The 22,195-nt window shown below is 30.0% G+C and overlaps 1 protein-coding gene across 5 annotated transcripts in view; it reads left to right on the top strand.

Annotated features, from left to right (window-relative positions):
• Window positions 1-22,195, top strand: part of LOC144840743 (rho GTPase-activating protein 23-like) — a 73,015-nt gene that overhangs the window by 35,944 nt on the left and 14,876 nt on the right. For 2 of the 5 annotated variants that reach the window (XM_078696731.1, XM_078696736.1), the window contains 9 exons: window positions 2,362-2,548; window positions 4,037-5,805; window positions 6,377-6,502; window positions 8,212-8,283; window positions 9,670-9,696; window positions 11,559-11,715; window positions 12,290-12,464; window positions 13,017-13,106; window positions 13,618-13,746. In XM_078696731.1, the coding sequence (XP_078552857.1) occupies window positions 2,362-2,548; window positions 4,037-5,805; window positions 6,377-6,502; window positions 8,212-8,283; window positions 9,670-9,696; window positions 11,559-11,715; window positions 12,290-12,464; window positions 13,017-13,106; window positions 13,618-13,746 (2,732 nt within the window). The remainder of the gene's footprint in view (window positions 1-2,361; window positions 2,549-4,036; window positions 5,806-6,376; window positions 6,503-8,211; window positions 8,284-9,669; window positions 9,697-11,558; window positions 11,716-12,289; window positions 12,465-13,016; window positions 13,107-13,617; window positions 13,747-22,195) is intronic. The other 3 variants (XM_078696732.1, XM_078696733.1, XM_078696734.1) reach the window with 3 other exon arrangements.

Raw genomic sequence — 22,195 nt, 5'->3', positions numbered from 1 at the left:
AAACACAATACCTCGTAGCCACACAGTAGCCATGAAGCTGGAACGTGGGTTACGTTACAGTAGTTTTTAGCTGTACTGTACAGGTATGGGTGTACAGTATTTAACTTTCAGAAATGTTGCTAAAAGACTGGGCGGATTCATAGACTTTGACAATTAAAAACAGGATGTCACTTGTGGTTAGGTGTGGGTAGTAGTAAACACTGCCATAATTCACCTATTGCAGCATAACCTTCAATTACCTTGTTTGATGTTTTACTTGCATTGCTCAGTCAGTTCATTTCAGGTTTGATATTATTTATAGTACTGTATAGTTATGTTTACACACTACAGTATTTCCTCTATTGGAGATTTCAAGGGATCTGACCATGATAATATATGTATGTAACCTTGAAACCAGTTGGAGTTGCATCAGAGTTCTATTGGAGTTACATCACAGTTCTATTGGAGTTACTACATCTGAGGTCCATTGCAATTTCTACATCAGAGTTTTATTGGAGTTACATCAGAGTTTTATTGGAGTTACATCAGAGTTTTATTGGAGTTACATCAGAGTTTTATTGGAGTTACATCAGAGTTTTATTGGAGTTACATCAGAGTTGTATTGGAGTTACATCACAGAATTAAATATAACAGTTCTATTTGAGTTACAACAAAGTTCTATTGGAGTTACAACAAAGTTCTATTGGAGTTACATCAGAGTTCTATTGGAGTTACATCAGAGTTCTATTGGAGTTATATCAGAGTTCTATTGAAGTTACATCAGAGTTCTATTTGAGTTACATTAGAGTTCTATTGGATGTACATCAAAGTTTCTATTGGTTGGAGTTACATTAAAGTTTCTATTGGAGTTAAATCAAAGTTCTATTGGAGTTACATAAAAGTTCTATTGGAGTTACATCAAAGTTCTATTGGAGTTACATCAGAGTTCTATTGGAGTTACATCAGAGTTCTATTGGAGTTACATTAGAGTTCTATTGGAGGTACATCAGAGTTCTATTGGAGTTACATCAGAGTTCTATTGGAGTTACATCAAAGTTCTATTGGAGTTACATCAGAGGTCTATTGGAGTTATATCAGAGGTCTATTGGAGTTACATCAAAGTTCTATTGGAGTTACATCAAAGGTCTATTGGAGTTACATCAAAGGTCTATTGGAGTTACATCAGAGTTCTATTGGAGTTACATCAACGTTGTATTAGAGTTACCTCAAAGTTCTATTGGAGTTAACAGCACAGTATATTCATTCGTAAGACACAAGCATTTGCGTTGGTTGTTGTAACTCTGATGATCTAACAGCAGCCTAAACCTGTTCTATTCAGACATTGTGTACAGTATGTGAACAATGTTACAACAAGCCATATTGACTTGATTTGCTGTTAAATTAGTTCTTCGACCTTATGCCTCAATGATTTGTTACATCATTCCCTAGATTCCAGTTGTTCCTGCATTGTTAGCCTTCTGTCTGCCTTGTTTTCCTTCCAGGTTCCATTGCTGATTTCTCATGGCATTTATCCATATGATATAGCTAGTCAGGTTTATATAGTGATTAGTACTATGGGTATAGTTGAGTGCCCTTGCGACGTTTGTTGTTGATTTAATATTATATAAATAACCATATTCTAAATAACAGTACTCTAAAGTAGTTAGTTGTTTAAATTAAGTTGTAAATCAAAGTATGACTTCTCTACTGCAGTTTAGAATAATTGTTTATTTTACTTTAATCATTTTTTTATGAGTATAAATTTCTTGGAGATTTTGTCCCATGCTGACTTTTGAAACATCGCAATAAAGCTTAAGATAATTGTTTGTATTGACCTAGAATTTTTGGAAAACACAAGTATGACATGTAATAATGTGAAACTATGAACAGTGAAGAAAGGCATCCATGATACAAGTTGTATAGTAAATGAAAGGTAGAGGGCAGTAGACATGTCTTTTGTATAATGATGTTTGTGTAAATAATACATTTCGGAATGTGTCAGCTTGTCAAGAAATGATGTTGGAATAGTGTGTTGAGTTCTTTCCATTTGAAGGCAGGGTTCGATACATTCTACTGTAGGTTCTAGCCCTTTTGTAGAGAAAGAAGCTTTTATTTTATGTACAGGTAAAATATCATCCTAAAGCTCTGTCTACACTATCAAACTTTATGCCCATATATGGACATGATGATGTCATATCACTACCATATTTGGGCACATCACTGCCATATTTGGGCACATAACACTTTTTTGTCAAACTAGTTTGATAGTGTCGACAAAGCTTTAGTCTAAAACAGCTCAATCTTGAAAGGTTGAAATAACTTGCACTTTAAGTATAAATAAATAAATACTATGGTTAAAGAAATCTGATTTTTTTTTTTCAGATCCGAGTAGACAAAGTAGTAAAATCTCGGCCCTTGAGCCTATGGACACTATCTTTGTGAAGCAGGTTAAAGTACCAGGGCCAGCACACGAAGCGGGCCTAGCCACCGGAGATCGAATCATATCAGTCAACGGGGAAAGTGTTACTGGAAAATCATATAATACTGTTCTAGCTCTTATACAAGAAAGGTATGTATTTCAATCAATCAATCAATCAATCATTCATGTAACAGTTATTTCCAAAAAATGGTGGCGCCACCTAGAAAGCTTGCTTGTGTCAGGGACTCCATAACAGACAATCGCCTTGAGCACTTTGTGGATATGTGCGCTTTATAAATCTTATTATCTTATCTGACAAAAAGAAACAAAAATAAAAATATACATATCACAGAAATGAATTTAGAGTTTAAACTGTAATAAACAGCTAATGAGCTGGATTGCTTGTAAAGTTTCCTGGTCCAATTGGTGAAGCACGCAACATTTTAGAAAATATGTTAAACACTGCTCTAAAATGGTTAAAATGATCTTTGTGTTCAATCGATAGAATATGAGAATAATAACACTAAAGTAAAGTAGTAGCTTGGTGGTTCATATGCTTTGCTTCCAGTTCAACTCCTGATCTAGATCTAAATTGGTGACATTTTATCTGGTATTCAAGAATTGGGAATAATCCCTATTAAGTGTACAAGAAATTTGTAAGAATTTACACATTGCTGACTAAACCTCTTGTAGGAATTCCTTTATAGGGATTGAAATAATTGCTCAAATATGTTTGTTCACTGAGCCGCTTAAATTGTTATTGACATCTTTGCTAATAATGTCTAAAATAAATTCCTAGCTTTTGCTCTATCAGGTGGAATCATAATCAATGTTTGTAAATATTATCAAGCGACTTAACAATTTTTGGTTGAGTGCAGATTTATGAAAGGTTGAAATGCGCTTAGAGGTAACTGGCCACAAGTTTTGCGATCTAATTATCAATTTGTTGATGTTTGTTGTCAACTGTTTGTTTACCTTTGTACCTATTTTCTGAAGCAATGAACAATTTAGTATGAGTGTGATACCAAAAGTAATTGAGAGTACAGAACGCTGTAGTTATACACCCATTGATACAGTATATTTCATGCTTTTTTTTTTCTTCAGTATTCCAATTTTGTCAATGTGTCCATCCAACATGCACATATCTGTATAAAACTTACAAAAAATAAAGTCAAAATATAGTTATTAAATGAAGAAAACTATATTTATTTTTAATTGATTAGTGTTGATTCTCGTTTGTATTTTTGTACAAATACACTAAAGTTTATTGATTAGATTAACCTATAATCATTGTTATCTTCAGTTCAATATAAACTTTAGACAAAGTAATGGATAGAAACCACAAAATGATCGTTAAGCAAACACAACAATGTGTTAGGTTAAAGTCAGACATGATACTATGATCAGAGGTTGTATTTATATCCGTGTTGTGTCTGTATACTTACATACACTTACTGTACACTTTACACTTTACACTTACTGTACACTATACTGGGTTAAAAGGTATTCATGATGACATACCTGTTGTGCATAGAGTAAATTGTTCAGGCTATCAACAGTATGTTTAAGCCAATGTTAGTGTGATCTTATTTGTAAATTATTCGGTAAGTAATTTGTTGAATTTATTTTATTTTCCAGCTCTGATACAATAAAACTTTTAGTAGTTCCTAAGAATGAGGATATTCTACAAGTTGCTTATCCATCATCTGCCTATACGTCAATTCCAGTTAGCACCGAAACCCAGAAAACTACTAATACGCATGTGTTTAGCAATGATTCCAATGGAGAAAGCGTTGAACGTTTAAACTCTCGTTTGCCACCTTATATTTCTCCTATACAATCTGATACCAAAGGTGGAATTATTCAGTCGGAACGAACACAGATAAAACCTATTCAAACTTCTACACCTATCTCAAGGACAAATGTATACGATAAAAATTCTAATTCTGGTTCGAATAATAATAACAGTGAAATGTTGAGGGCAGCTACCGATAGACGGAGCGTCCAAGCGCCACAATCTTGTGATTCTCAAGCGCAGAGGAATTCGTTGGAGCTTATGGGCTCCGTAGAGCGCTTGTTTCAAAAGAATGGTTTATTGTCTTTAAAAAGAGATACATCACCTTCTAATAGCAGTAGTGGTTCTGTGGCATCTGCTGGAAAAAAGGATCAAAGAAGGGTGGATAGAACATTGCCACAAGCTGATCCTAATTTACCTGTATATCGTGCGACTCCAGCACACGTTGTTAGCCCAACCAGTAATGACGCCCCGATATATATACCTCATGTTAATGCAAACTCAGAACATTCCGTCAGTAGTCAGTCAAATCGAAATGCGACTCCACATGCCGAGTCTTGGCGTCGTACCGAAACAGAGAGTAAACAAGGACTTCGCTCCGCTCAAACTCGAGTTAAACGATCCCCTCCAGTGAGTAAACGGGAGAAATTTATAGACGTTAATGTTGATAAACGGAGGGAGAAGTCAAGGACAGATTATCGACAAATGGACAAAAATTCTACATATGCAACTGATGTTTTAAAAAACAATGATTTAAAGGATCAGAATTCTAAACATGACATTTTTACTCAAGGATACAGAGAAATGTCTGTTGATAGGGATGACGATCCAAGGTACAAAAGGTCGGGGATGATAGCATCGAGGTCAGATGGTAATATTAGCGAAAAACAATGGACAACACAAAACATTGATATAGAATCAAAAGATGTAGATGGTGTATTCCATGCTGAACCAGTAAATAAAAACAGCGAACGTAACCGAGCCAAAACTGTTAATAGTAGAAATCCACGAGATGCAAAGTCTCTACGGGATTTCCGACGAAGGCGAATACAATCTGAGGATGACCGTACCTTCCAATCTGTCGCAGAGAGACGGGAGGTGTTTGAGAAAAGGGGACAATTTAGATCCGTAGATTCTGGTCATGTCATTCCTCCAGATGACCAAACTGAAATTGATAATCAGCGTTTAAGAAAAATAAGTTCTGTATCGTCCACATCTAGTAAGCGTGAATCTTATCGTGATGAGTGGGAAAATGATCCACCACCTTTTAATCGCAATGACAGAGGGCGCGTAAGAATTCGCGAGCGAAGTCAGGAGCGTGAGCGACAGCATGAACAATGGTTGCGAGAACGCCATCGGAGTAAAAGCCTGGAGAGAGTTAATCATAGAAATTTGTCGCAAGGCTGGAAAGCAGCGGCTTACGCTCGTGCTGAGCAAGCAAACATCAGGTCGCAGCGACCTAATCCTATTGCAAAACCTAAGCGACAGATGGAAACACCGAAAAGAGTGACAGATACGTCAAATCAAAGAATGGAAACACCAAAAGAACAAATTGTTAGAAAAGATGAAACCGAGGATTACATACCTTTAACAACACAACAAAGGAAACAGCGTAAGTAGTAGAACATTTTTCTTTATTCTTGATTTTTGTATTTGATAGATTTTAGAAAGTTCATTCGGATAGAATGTCTTTTTACAAATTATATTTCTATCTTTTATAGTCTTTTATGTTTTAATTCATTTTTTATGTTTGATATAAAAATACAAAATGTTTATTTTATTTTAAGCATGGTTATATTTTGGTTAATCATTTAGTTTACAGATTATTTTTATATCTTCTTTAAACATTACTGTTTATTTTTTTGTTTGTTTTAAACAATTAATGCGGAATTATTATTACATCAAGATCGAATATTGTTTTAGTGTCTGTTGTGTCTATTTGTCACAATTTCTTTTTGACATTTTTGTTTTATAATTAAAAACTAATTACCTTTCGCAATGTTGTGTTATGTAATTAATTTTAAAGTTGTTTCAGTTTTTAGTTTAAAAAATGTTTCTTTATTCTGTATTTTCCTAACTTTATTATTGTTATTTGTGTTATTGTTTCTACAAATGTTTGAGATGTTTTATGTTTTCTTTCACTCATTCTATATGACAACATTTTTTTCTTCTGTGTTTCGTAGAGTTGTTTAGACGAGCGCACTCAAATTCCAATTCTTGCGAGAGTCTAGATTCTGAACCTGGCACGCCACGCTCGTTACGCAGGCCCTTTCATTTTCTGCTTGGTAGACGACGATCTGGTAGTCTCGGTGTGTTTAGACAGACCCATTATTTTAGCATTAACCTTGCACATTGCTTAGTTAGTTCAAGCTTCTTGCATGGTGCCTGCTCCAATGCATGCTAATCAACATAAATTATACGGAATAATTAACATAATATGCATATTCATAACATAACACACTTTTATGTAAATATTTTATATTGAAATGGACTAATTTTCATTTGGATTTGTCTTTTATTTTATTTAAAAAAATAAAAACAAGCGGTCTAGGATTTGTGAATAAATGACAAACAGGATTATAATTAACAATGGAATACATTTCTGAATTTAGATGACAAAAATCTATTTTTGATTTTGTTTATGATCTAAATAGCATTCAGATAATAAGACTACCGAATCCTCTAACATCCAAATACAATTAAATGTTTTTCTAATATATTTTCAAAATTACTCAATAACCACTGAAAAAACAATTAATTTTATTTTCTTTTGAAATTACATTTAAAATAATAAAATTATTAACAAAAATAAATTAACTTTCTAAAATACAAACTTATTACAAATATTTGTAACACATTAAAATGTTACGAAGAAAAGTGTTTAATATGTTGGATGCTACTCTTTATATATTTTCACTATAATTTAAATATTCAAATTATATATTATGAATAACATTTTATCATGTAATATTATTGATATACGTAACATTTACAAATCATTCATTTTAATTGGCCAGCATAATACCAATAATAATTTCATGTTATACTTGGTTGAGTAACAATCATTATGATTGGTTAATAGCAATAATACAGGCACTGCTTTTGGCTGGTAAATATAGAGGCACTTTCATTAACTGGTAGATACGTACATTTCGATTGGCTGGAAGTTGATAATGGTTTATTATTGACATGGGAATTTTTATGCACAGTATAGATTTATTGGAATGTAATGTCAGATGGTTGCACAGAAATCTAGATATTATTAAATGATTATTTCACATTTCGTCACTTCATTGTATATATCACATATTTATTATATTTTATTATGTTGTTACAGTAGTAAGTTATACATTTATTGATATATAACAAATATTTTTCAGCCATTGTATTCTGTATCATTATTCATTGGATCTTTAGTACCTTATAACCAGAACAAAAATGGTATTTTAGCATGGAATTAAGTTTACTTCATATTGAATACATTGAAATTGCTAATATATCTGCATGGGAACCATCAATACATTTTTTTAAACAAATATATTGAATAAATATGTAATTTAGATAAATAAATACTTAAATTAGTACAAGTTTTTCAATGAATAACTAAATACTATGTTTGACATAACTACCTGAAAAAAAACAGTTTTTTGTGCAATAACACATCATTAACAGTATCAAAAACAAATTTACTGAAACAGTGCTCTTCTTAACACCAAGTTCATATATTTACAAATTCATATAATTAATAATAATAATAATTTTAAAGCATTAAAACTATGCCATACCGTATATATTTTTAGATAGATACAGGTACACAAGCAACAATAAAATGTTACAATTCTTAAGAGATATATTTAATTGTAAAAGTGTATTTTGCATTATACATGGATATCAGTCAAGTATTGTAGAATTTCTTTTAAAGTTTAATCGGCTTTAGTTTTTTTTTCATTTAACATTCCACAATTATCCCTCTATTTAGTTTCTTTTAATTCAACTAATTCTTTCGTTATATTTCTAGGGATGAAAGACAAAGCTCCTAAGGAAAAGACTTCCTGGATCCAAACGCTGACTCCTCGGTTGGCTAGACGAAGTAACCTTTGACCTACATGGTCTTTTTATTATTTTTCTCCAGGAGTTGCGGTGCTTTTCATTATTAACCACTTTAGGGCTTGTGACTGGTAGCTTGCATTGTAAAATCTCATACTAGAGGGCACTCTTCATTGTACAAGCATGTTTCTTGTTGCAGAAAAGCTAACTTGGGTCGATGATCTTTCTTGAAATAATGCATGTATTGTACATTACATTCATCAATTTGACAAGTAACAATAATACATTTAGAACATAAAATGATGCACATTGAAAACAGAGTATATTATTTATATACTTGCAACTCTCCCAAACCTAGGCACATTGACTGCTCCAAAATCTCAGTTTTTTTTCTGAAGATATTTTTAATAATTTAAAAAAACGAATTTTGAATCATTTGCACAGTAACAACATTTTCGTTTTGGGAGAGTTTCCAGATTTCATAGAGTGTGATTTCGGGATACTTGACTATATAGTCTAGTTTAGAGAATAACTACTAGATTATATATACTTAGAACAAGCATAGTGTTGTAGCACTTAAAAAGACTTTTTATTGTCAATGTGTGGTACCAAAGCAAAAGACAGAATCATTGTGTTTGTTTCTTGTCTTTTGTGCCATATCATACAAGTTCCAACAGAGTGCCATTTCTGTAGTGATTGTATCATTAAATTTAATACATAAATAACAACAAATTTTGAATTAGTTTTAAGCCTAATTTTTAAACTAATAAAATCTATATTACAAACCAAACCTTTTAAAACATTTACATTTTCACTATATGTAGTAAATAATCTTTTTAATTATTTTGGAAATCATCAAACATCAAAATACAGTACCTAACATTACATCAAACTAACAGTGAGTTGTGAATAGACCATTGTTTATTATATAATATATATTGTATACATGCAAAATACATTAATTAATAATACATTTCTAAATTATTAAAGATAACTAAAGCTCTGTCTACATTATCAAACTTGGTGTGACAAAAAAGTGATGATGTGCCAAAATATGGTAGTGATATGATATCATCATGTCCATATATGGGCATATCACATTTTTTTGTCACATAAAGTTTGATAATGTAGACAGAGCTTAGGACCATGTAAACAGCATAACTTTTCTTGGAATATTTTAGTTCTTCTTTGGTATCCTAATAAAAGTTGCTAACAATTTTATTCTACTTTTTATGTTGGTTATAATACTTTCATTCTTCGGTAGCATGGTTTTGAGTTGTTTCTTTTTTTACAACCATTTTCCTATGGTTAAATTTAGTTTATTTGGAATATCTTTTAATGTTGTGGAATATATTTGTGTTTCTTAAAAAAATTTATGTTTTTTGTTTAAATTTTAAATTTTTTCTATGTTTTACTTTTGCTATCAAAGGCACTTATGATACTAGCCAAAGAAAAGGTTTGTTTTTGTTTTGTTGTTACTAAAATTATGTTTGTTGCCATCTACTGTTTCTACAATTATGTTTGCTGCCATCTACAGTACTGTCCACATTATAAAATTGTGTATACGACTCCCCATTAGTCTATTCTGTAGTATTATTGAAGATATTCATTATCATATGTTCAATATGGCAGTACAATAATCTCCATATTGTTAAGATTATTACAGAAAGTCTGTGTAGACTTCTTTCAGTACCTTCTTCATCTTTATGTAGAATCGTCCTTGTTATGCTGTAAATGTTAATTCCAAACATCTCTCTGATTATGCTGTCATGTGACGATATATTATTAACGTTTATTTTATGTGTTTTACTGTATTTCCTTGGTAGCTGGTATCTAACTTATACATTTCTTCATTTCAAGTTTAACTTAACATTTATTATTATATTCAACTCATTATTATTATGTTTAATTATTACTATCATTAACTATTTTTTAGGAAAACTTGCTCACTATTACAGATGTCCCTGCAATAAAATACCACTCCAATTAGAGACCAGTTCTGTGGCCCTGATTAATACAAAATATTCCTAAAGCTCTGTCTACACTATCAAAATAGTTTGACAAAAAAGTGTGATGTTGCCCAAATATGGTAGTGATAGGCTCAAATATGTTAGTGATATATTCATCATCATTCCCATGGGCACATCACATTTTTTTGTCACATAAAGTTTGATAGTGTAGACAGAGCTTAATGCCTAAACAGGCTAAATACAGCCACAGATCTGCTACTGAAAGTGGCTTTTTATTGGATGGAATACCTGTATAAATAATGTATATATTGCATTTTACAGTAGATATTTATTATTGTACCTTATAATCATTGGAGAATCTCTCTACTGTAATACCTTAAGTTATTTCCATTCATTAGTCATTATATAACTGTTACTATGTATTGCAACACATATCTATGATTTGACCTTCCCATTCTAAACACCTTTAGGTTGTTATAACAAAATGTCTGGCTGTTCTAGAACATTTCAAAATTTTTGTTTCATAAGAAATTTAGAGAAAATTATAAAGATTAAGATGTTTTTCATAAATATTCTATCTAGACCTAACCTATATATTATCATTCCATGCATTTGTTATTGTAAAATTACTTTTGCTAAGTCCTCATCGTATTGTGCATATTCTATGATCATAGATTATCCTATTGATTAACAATATGTAATTCAGAAAAATACAAACAAGGAATTAAGATAATTTAATATAATTTCATCATGTATTCTTATAAATTTTCCTTTCCACTATGTTTCACTATTTCCAAATACTTAATTTGAAACCTGTAACGATAATTTATGAATTTTATAAAGGACTTTGTAATATATCTGTATTACAATAGTCTAGAGAACCATGTTTGTTTACGCTGTAATGTGCCGCAAAATGTATTTAAAAAGTCCCGACTTTTAAAAAGATCAAATTTGGAATGTTGGATTGCGGACTTTGTCTGCTTTAATACAGTAACTAATAATTCTAATATGTTTTAAAAATCATGTTTAGAATGTTGATGATTTTAAATAACATATTGTGTTCATTATAGTTTATTAAATGAACAATAAGGTTTAAAAAAAAGAGATATTATAAATTAGAAAATGGTACACTTTTTTCAATGAATGGTTCTCTTAGTAGTGAATAATATTCCTATTTTATTATCACCTGTTTCTATTTATAGCAATACCTTATGTTTCTATTTTTAGCAATACCTTATGTTTCTATTTTTAGTAACATCAATTTTTCTATTTTTAGTAACATCAATTTTTCTATTTTTAGTAACATCAATTGTTCTATTTTTAGTAACTGACATTGGTTCTTTTGCAGTGGTCGAATCAAAACAGCGTGCAAATCGCCGTACGTCATTTCTAAAAACAACGTTTGATGGCAGCAGACAACCGCAGGCGGATACCACAAGTCTGACATCCTTACAATCCTTAGATGAAGACTTTGTTGAACATCGAACACCTCCGCAAGAAAATCAGTAAGATTTATATGTCATGAAATATGTTGTTTTTTTTTTACTTGCCTCTCCGATTTAAGACCACTTAATTTTTAACTGTAATTAGAGTCCCAAAAAAAATACTGAAAAGAAACAATTTTTGGAGGCAATAATTGATTGATTGTGTTAAAATAATCTAATACATGGATAACAACATTTATTTACTACAAATTACTATCATGTGCAACAATGCAATAACTTGTACTTTAAAAACCTACAAATTAGTATGTCAATATTTAGTGGCAACATTCCATTTTCCATTAAAGCTCTGTCTACACTATCAAACAAGTTGTGATATGCCCAAATATGGTAGAGATATGACATCCTGTCCATATATATGTGATATATATCACATTTTTGTCACATAAAGTTTAATAGTGTAGACAGAGCTTAACATTAGTAGGTTACAATGTTGTTTATTAAATGCAATAAAACTTTTAGAATATCAGCATAGGCGGATCAAAGTTATTTCAAAATCCTGGTCCTCCTGGATGTAAACAAATATAATGTAAATAAACTTAATAGGGAAGTTCAATTGTATTTTGTTAACAAATAGGAAACCTGTTCAAAAGCGAACTCCTAGCATCAGGAAGTTGAAAGAGTTCTTTGGCGAGGGCACTCCAAGAGTTACCGAAGCGGCATCATCTAGAGTTGGTATGACAAATGAACAGTTTGCCGATGTAATCAAGGAAGGCCCATTGCAGATTAAAGTGGAAGCCAAAGATGGGAGAGTAAGTACTTATTTTGTTTAACTTAAGGAGTCTATAATATATGCAGCATTTGAACCTATTAGTCCTAGAATTATTGTGACGACTAAGCTATGTAAGAGTGTGTGGTGCAGTGTGTTTGATGTTGGACTATTGATCGTGAGTTCAAGTCCAAAGCTTGTCGCATTGCTTGTATCCTTAGGCAAAACCCTTTACTTACGTTTGCCTCTCTACCCAGGTGTACAGTGGTACCTGGTAATGTCAAACACAACTACGCCGAGGTTGCATTATGGGAGTATGTTTCCATTCCTGTTTGATCCAAAAATGACTGGGTTAATAATGTGAGGCTTTGTGCATAAAGTACTATATAAGAATGACATTATTATTCTTATGAACTTTACTTAAATCAGTGTGGAGTCAAATTGTGACCATGTAGACACAGTACTTTCATTCTACAGTATGTGGTGCCATCAGCTACAGTATAGCTGTATAATTAATTAATTCAAATTGTCATTACAGTATTATTTAGTAAATTGTAAGATTAAATGTATCGGTTTAATTTATCATTTCTTACAGAGAGCAACAGATCGGTCTTGGAAATTAGTATGGGGAATGTTGAAGGGCCATGCACTTTATCTTCTGAAAGAAAGAAGAGAAATAATTCTTGTAAGCAAGTTGAAATATTTCATTATTCAAAACAATCATTTTATAATACTGTCACCTCTCTCTACTTTGTAATGGTCCACAAGATTACAATACAACAATAAAATAGATTACTTAAGTGGAGGGCATGTGGCGCAGTGTGTTGGACGTTGGATTACTGATCGTGAGATTGTGGTTCGTATCCAACTCTCGCCACATTGCTTGTATCCTTAGGCAAGACACTTTACTTACATTTGCCTCTCTCCACCCAGGTGTATAAAATGGGTTACTATTACTAGCTGCATTATTGTGGGAGTACAGTATGTTTCCATAAGCGTTTAATCCAAAAAATGACCAGAGTAATAATGTGCAGCGCATTGAGAGCTTGCTTATATGCGCTATATAAGAATGAAATATTATTAATATTATATTTCATAAATATCTACAAAATTAGTGTTGCATGGCAGTTACTTCACAATACCATTTTAATTATTTTCACTAATTATGTATGTCATAATCGGTTTCCTCCCTGTAGAATCCTGTTAGCCTGGAGGAGCGTCCAATTAGCATTAAGTCAGCCATCGTTGACATTGCATACGACTACACCAAAAAGAAAAACGTTTTTAGGCTGTGCACGTATAATGATTCTGAATACCTTATTCAGGTAGGTTCTATTTTTTTATATTACTTTGTATTACTTTCTTTGCATGTATGTTTGGTTTTTTTTTATGCACAATAATGTTCACAATCTTTAATGTATGTGTTGTAATGTATTGTCCCCCAAAAACATGAAAAATGAAGATTAATAAAATCAGACTTTAAATAGGCCATGTAAAAAAAAAAACAAATACCGTAATTATTTCACTTATATAAAGACAAAGGAAACAGTTAATTTTAACCATAAACCATTGTCTGACAGACAATTTAAGTATTTGTTGCTTTATATTCCTTTTTTTTTCAGGTAAATACATTTTTTTTTTGGATCCAGTTTTTGGTCAAAGTGAATAACTATTATGTGACATTAAAATGGCATATTCAACAAAAAACTTTAAAAAATACATTTTTTTTTAGGGGGACAATATATCTTTAAGTTATCATGTATCCATTCCTTTTTCAAGAAAATGTATTGAATTAAAATTAATTGTATTTATTGACTTATTATTGCTTATTAAAACCTTGAGGTATCATTATTGATCAAAATTATCACTCTCAGAATTTTTCAGTCACTTTCTGAGGACTGTGCTTCTCAATGATGATATAGTATAATGTTGCCTTATTTGGAGTGAAAATATATTTTTAATATAGGTGTTGTTTAAATAAGTTGCCTAAAGTATGCCTTATTTGGCATATAAAAAGTTTCCCAATGTACCACATATATCATGTTATTTATAGTGAATTTTATGGTATAATTATAGTGTGACAAGTTTAGATGAGGATAAAAATAGAATTTTAGATACCATATATGGTATTTTTCTTTTTCTGCTTTGTACGATATAATACATGTCTTATAGTAGGATATGCTGTGTAACATAATATACTCTTAATTATTAAAATATTATGCCTATATTTAGCATTACGATATTATGTCATAAGGAATCATGGGCACATAATCATACTATGTTTTTAAGTAAATGCTACAGTAATAATAATATTTATTGAAGCTACACCTTTACAACGGTGGCACACGTTCTTAAAATAAATATATAGACAACAAACAGACACAAAATAGTAATTAACCCATCGAAACGATCGCTGTCGTAGTCGGTAACTGAGATATACAACAAATTACAAAAATGAATTAGTATTAACTAATAATAATTGTAATTGTAGAATACTGAAGAACTGAAAATATAAAATAAACAACAGCAGTGATTATAATATATTTAAATAAAAATAAAACCCTTGCGAAGCAAATGTTTTACTTTTTATTTTTTTGCTTATTTTATTTATATCTCCATTTAGATCCAGCCATTGATGGCCATAGCATTGTCATTTTTTTTCCAGCAAATTTTCCTTTTGATTTGAATAAAAATGTTATTCATAATATAAACAGCAGATAAAAATTATTGTGACTGTAAAAAGTTTAAGTATCTCATTGCCATTAAAATTGAAATATTTTTTGGATCAAAAATGTATGGAAACATAAAATCAAGCAAGCATAAGTTTTTATGTAAAGATGTTAAAATTAAATGTCTATAACTACACAATCCGTTAAACATAGCAAATACCCTAACCTACGAGATGTGGCGGATATCCTCATTTATTCATACAAGTTATCGCAATGAGACACAATGTTTAAAGTTGAAATTTCTGACTTACTGCTATATTTTTTTTATATTGTTCATTCATGCATAAAATATGATTTTAATAATTACATTGTTGATACATTTTTGTTTTTTTTTAAATGTTTTTTTTTACATAAAATTGTTAGGACTATGTCAAAGATTCTGGGAATTCTAGAAATAAAATATTAAATGTATTTGGGGTGAACCTAAATTTGGTTCTTAAAAATGGGAAACAGTAAATCGTATATTGATTATATTTATCACCGGTATTTTTTCTTGGATTTTCCTTACTTTCTACATATTGTATCATTTCTTAAGAAATTAATTATTCATGTACCCGGTTTGTGTGGGTGTAGTTTTATTATTGTATCAACAATAAATAAATTACATGTTTGTCTTTAACTACAAATCATGAATTTTAAACTTAGTTCCATGTAAGGGGATGTGGTAGTTATAAATAAATACACTTGAAGAATCATTAAATCACAATTACTGGGAAATTTATAATATTTATTTTCTTACTTGTCAAAATTATTTTACTGTAATTACTGCAGTAACTACATTTTGCTTTAATACTCCTTTAAATCTGTTTCTTCAATTATTTGACAAGTTTTTTGGTTTGTTTTTTGATAATCACACGCACTATTTATTATATTTTATTTATTTATTTAATCACACTCTTGTTTACAACAAGACCATCCAATTCTGGCTTATGAGTGAATAAATATATATATATAGAAATTAAAATAAACACAGATAAAAACATCAAACAAAATAACAAGTTCAACAGTCTTACAACACCAAATGAATAACGACTAAACAAGCAAAGGACACAATTTTTTTTATATTGCATTGTAAAATAAAATAAAATGTTATTGCAGTAAATAAATATATTTACTGCAGTAGAATAATTTTGACATAGTCACTTTCATTGAGATCCAGCCACTGACGATGCCCACAGTCTTTTTTTTCAGTAATTTATTATTTATAATAATAATAACAATAATAATAATTTATAACATTTCTATTCATAATTAGAAATTTATTCAAGATGGATATATAACAGTTTATACTTCCTGCTTCCTTGAATTATAAATTATATAAATTACCATTAAATTATGATTTATTTCATTGTGGAAATGAGAAATTTGAAAGCAATAAAATTAATTTCATCTAGGTTTTTTTAAGGATGTGTAATTGAGAATGTTTCAGGAAAAATGATTAATCAAATATTTCTAAATATAGTTAAGAGAAGTTATTAATTTCAATGTCTAGTCAAAGAAAGAGGCCTATTAAAGGGATTTTAGCATTGATGATGCTTTGGTCTATAATTAGAACCGTGTCAATTAAATATTTATTTCGGGGTAGTTTTTTTTCGCGCCGCTCCTTTAGGCTGTTATATTCAAGAGAACGAAAGCATTAGGAAACAGTTACCATGTGGGTAGCTTATAGTTTACTACGGCTAAAAAAAAATGAGTATTTGGGCATGCGCACACCCCAAAGCATTTCTGTGAACAGAGAGTCTATGAAACTAACAATTTGTTGATGATAAATATTGAGAATATCATCAGAAGAGATGAGTAGCGTTTTTTTTAAGAAATATTTCTTGTTTAAACTTGGTGTAGAGTGCTGTATTTAGTGACCTTTGACATAGAGTTTCTTTAGCATGGAAATGGTCTATATTTAGAGTTTTAATTTATTACAGACTTTCCGAAAATGTTTAATTAGTTTCCTTTCTTTGTCATATTATTAGAAGTTTGTTTTCGGAAAAATCTATTTATTTCTTAATTTAATTATTTACAAAATAAATTAAATATGTATTTGACTATTTCAAAATAGGCTGTATATTTTAAATTAAGAATTATCTTTATTTAGTCATGCTGTAAATTATGTATTAGTTCAAACTAATTCTGGTCATTGACAGGAATTGAACCCAGCACATTATGGTTTCACAGACTGAGCTATAAATACCCATTTATATTATCATAATGTATGCAACACCATCTTGCCTCAAAACTCATTAGCTTTCACAGCCCTTATGTCATCCTCCTACCAATGTTAAATTAGACCAGGGATTAATTAACATACGGTTTGTTTACAGTTCGACACGGTACCGTGGGTCTAAAAGTCACGACTGCATATAAATTAGCTGTTGCCAAACAAAGCCCATTCATACAATTTCTCTTTCGTATTGATCACTTGTATTGATTTGAGTGAGTGTGATTGGAATAGATAAATGCTAGGCTTGTTAAAGATGTACTTAATATGAACTGTAGAGGATTTACTGTCATCTAGAAGTAAGATAAGATCATTTTTGTTTTATTATTATTCTTGTTTTAATTTTAATTTCTATAGTGTTAAAGTAATTTCTCTTTCTTTGTTAAAAGTATACAAGGTTATATTAGAATAAAACAATGAGATTTTAAAATGGCATAATATCATTATGTACTTTCAATCATATCCCTGCCCATTGGTTTAGCCTTTATCTTGTTTTAATCTTAATTTCTATTAGTGTTAAAGTAATTTCTATTTCATTGTTAAAAGTGTATAATGACGTTATATATAAGAATAAGATAATGAGATTTAGAAATGTCATAGCATCATGTACTTTCTGTCATATACCTTCCCCATTAGCTTAGCTTTATGTTGTTTTAATTTTTATAATAGTAATTTCGATTTATTATTGGTAAATATATAAGTTATACACATTTACATTACATCAGATTTAGAAATTTCATAGTATTATTTACTTTAAAATTTTATAAAAACTCCATGGCTTTATCTTGTTTTAATTTTTATAAAAGTGTTAAAGTAATTTCTATTTATTATTATTGGTAAATATGTAAGTTACACATTTATATTACATCAGATTTAGAAATGTACTTCCAGTCAAATACCTTTCGCATTGGCTTAGCTTTATCTTAGAATATTTTGCATGAAATATACAGTGCAAACAATATTTCTCTTTTGAATTTATGATTTAACCTTCTGATCCAATGAATTTCCTATAGGAAAATGAAAGAATCCTAAAATAACATGGAATCAATAAATGTCCATGGCCTTTCTATTTATGTATTTGGAACAAGATCGGATTTGAATTTAACAGTTTCACATTTAAAAAAAAAGACTCCTGAGACTTATTTATATAATTTTTAAATATTTTTTGTGCAATAAAACAATATAAATGAATACTAATTCAAAACAACTAAATCTAACAACTTATTAAAGAAGATATTATAGAAGAGTCTATTTGCATAAATTAATTAAACAATCTATGTATTGGCACTGTTATCAACCTGAAAAGAAATGTGTGTGCACTATGACAAGACCTAGATTTGAACCAAAGACCTTGGGATTTGTAAGCAAGTATATTTGTACCACAAAGTTACAACTGATTTAAATACTATGACTTTTGTTTTGGAAAGCATAATATCTTGAATTTATGTATAATCATTGTTTTTTTTTTTTTATTTATTATTTATTTATACTTTTTGACCTCTTCAGTCAAAGATTGGTCTCCCGTAGGGCCCATTTATACAAGGATACAAGGATACAAGGAAACTTTATTCATCCCAACTTGGGAAATTGTGTTGCTGTCTTATAACAATGCCGTAAAGAAAAGAGAAATGATAGGCCTAATACATAAGTGTGATAACAATAATAACAATAATACTAATAGTGTATCGTAATAAATTCCCCTATCTTTGATATCTTTCATTATAGTCTCGTTATGATCAGTGGCTGTGTGTGTGTACTAGTACACCGGGAGTAACCCATACTCGTCTCGAAACATGTACTAGGTTCTTTAATGTGCACACAAGCATTATTGTGTATGTACTTTTGCTATGTACTATTTCAAAATCTTCAGAATTATCATCCGAAAAATTTTGTAGACTGCTGGAAAAAAAGATGGTTATCTTTGAAATCTAATTGCAGGAAGAAGTAAAACTGAAAAGTTGTACAAAACTAATTTAAACGGAACATTTCAAAGGCAACTATTTCACATTTCCAAAAATAAGTATTTTTGAATTTCTAATTTATAATCGGTAAGTGTAAATAATTAATTAATTAATGTTACATTTCTCTGAAGAGACCGTTCGATTATTTTTATTATTGATTAAAAATCTGAAATGTTTTCACTTCAATATTTCTGAATGTGAAATAATGATTACATTCTTGTAAACATAAAATTTTACGATATCCAAAGTTAATAATAACATTTTTAGAATTTGTTTTATGTTTCTAACAAAATTGATTTTACAAATAAACTGAATATTTTGATGAAATTAACCAAGCCCGCTAGCTTTATGACTAAATATATGACTTTAAATTTAATTGTTTCAAAATTAAACTGCATAAAATAACATATGTAGGTCGGGTGTTCGCTCAAGCAGAACAGAATTGCTCAAGCAGAACAGACCATCCTCATTTTGTGAATGAATTATAAATACGGAAATATCTCTTAGAAATCCTCACACAGCTTCACGATCTTCAGAATTAGTATCCACCAAATTTTCCCGACTGTGAAATTTAATTACTTATTATTCATAAGCAAGCAGCCTTGAGTTTAAAACGCAGTGGTGTGAGTGGCGGAATACGACTGCAAATGCTAATGTCTTTCACATAGGCTTGTTGTATTGTGAATTGTAATGCTGTCAAAACCTGTGGATTGCATGGGCTAACGTCGACATCAACCACCTATTTGTACCTGAGGTTTACCTCTTGGATTTTTTAATGTTAGGATGGATAAATTTCAGGTGATATTAGTATATTTTTATCTCTATATTATATATACAATATTTTCTTGTATTGTAGACATCAAAGATATTAATTTACAGTACCATATTCTCTGTTTGCTACCTGTAGTCTTTTTTTGGATGATAAATTTGAGAATGGTCTATTTTATGTTAGATTGTTTTGAATTGATGCAATTTATAATGGATGAATATATTTTAGGTGGTACAAAAGAAATATCTCCATATTTTTAGTATTGTATTTAATTTGCTTTTGAACTATTTGAGTTTACCAATTTTTCTGTTATTCTGTTAGATGACATAGGAATATCTAAATTTGTACAGTGTAATAGTTTTACACTTTCTAGGCGTTTCTCAGCTTGCCCTAATCCTGGATCCACTAGATGGTAAGATTTTATGGATCACAGACTAGACATCTATGAATTGTGTCAATTTGTCAATTTAAAATCTATGTTTATTACGGTTTGTTTACCTTTCCATATAAGTCTATGAGAAGTAATTTTTAGATATTTTTTTCAGAATGGATTACATAATACTTATATTTTTATCTCAGACCAATTTATATTTACATGAACAATACAAAATTTACAGTACTATAATACAAGTAATAATACATTTATATCCTCTAAAAATGTATATACAAATGGCAGACAAACTTGGAGGAATAAGTTCCGAAAACCTTAAAGGTTTTGACTTCCCTTAGAAAAGACAATATAAATTATTATTTGAATTTAGAAATTAAATTAGAATATTATAGTCCCAGGAGGCATGGGTATGAATTAGGGTGGGATTATATTCGGATTGCATTAGTAGTGGATTTTAGCCTAGAAATATGGGGTGGGATTACACTTGAGTACAGTAATATTCATAAGTCAAATATACAGTGTCTGCATCATCAGAAGTTGATGCATTTCCGCACAATTTTCATCTTATTATCAGATAAGAGAGAGAATATGAAATCTCTACTGTTTCATTCAGTTTGAGCTCTTGTTAGTGAGATGCTAATGTAAATGGATATATTATTAATATTATAAATTCTCCTGCTTTTATGGGATTTTGCCATACACATTATATCAGGTTATTTTGTCAGTGCTGGTAATCATTAATAGGAAATTATTAGGTAGGTCATACTTTGCTTTGTTTTTATATTAAAGTGTGTTGTTTTTTTTCTATTATTTTCAAAGGAGTGTTTTATGAATGTTATTATGTCTTTTACAGTTTTCCAGTCAATGTTTTAAATTTAATTAACATAAAAGGACGTTTTGCGATTTGATAAACAATTCGTTTTCTATTAATAATTATTATAATTTATCAATTTAAGAAAAAGAATACAATTGCATTATAAGGTAATTTCTTATGCAGAGTAAGGTACACATAATGTAATTATTTTAAAAGTGCAAAGGATAATATTGTTTATTTAGTGATTATATTAAATTAACAATCCTTTTTTACAGTTTGATGCAAATAATTTGAAATATACAATTTGGACAAAAATTTAGACCAATTCCACTGATTTGATTTGAATTTGATTTGAATTTATTCGGAAGTACACAAATATACATTGCAATTGGTAAACAAGAACAATTAAAACATACGGTAGTCTTACATGGATAACCCAAAAAGCCGGTAAATATCATTCCAGCTTATTTCCATTGGGGTCCATTATATACATACATATAAACCAGTAAAACAATAAAACATAGCATATAAAAGCATACTGTATAAAATTGATTATTAAAATAATATTTCAAGTCATTCTTTAAAGTCTTACAGTAAGTTAAAATACATCTGTCAGTTATTCATTCATGAGACGTTGCTAAATATACTCTTTGAAATTTTATTCAGGTCCTCTAAAATGCTCAATTTATGACATTTTCAAAAAGCCTGAGCCTTCAGGAAAACCGGGCATTTCTGCCAGCACAATGGTGTTGGGTATTGTAAGATATATTCGTTTCCTGTCATTAAAGGCCAAATCATGTTTTCTTTAAAAAAAATTGTGATAATGCAAATTAATATGTTAATTAAGGTTCGATAGAAGGTTTTGTTTTTAATCGTTTTACAATTGTTAAATTTT

This window comes from Antedon bifida, chromosome 4, assembly GCF_963402885.1.
Source record: "Antedon bifida chromosome 4, ecAntBifi1.1, whole genome shotgun sequence".
Lineage (NCBI taxonomy): Eukaryota > Metazoa > Echinodermata > Crinoidea > Comatulida > Antedonidae > Antedon > Antedon bifida.
The sequence above is the reverse complement of the archived record's forward strand: the minus strand, read 5'-3'. Positions and strand labels throughout refer to the sequence as shown.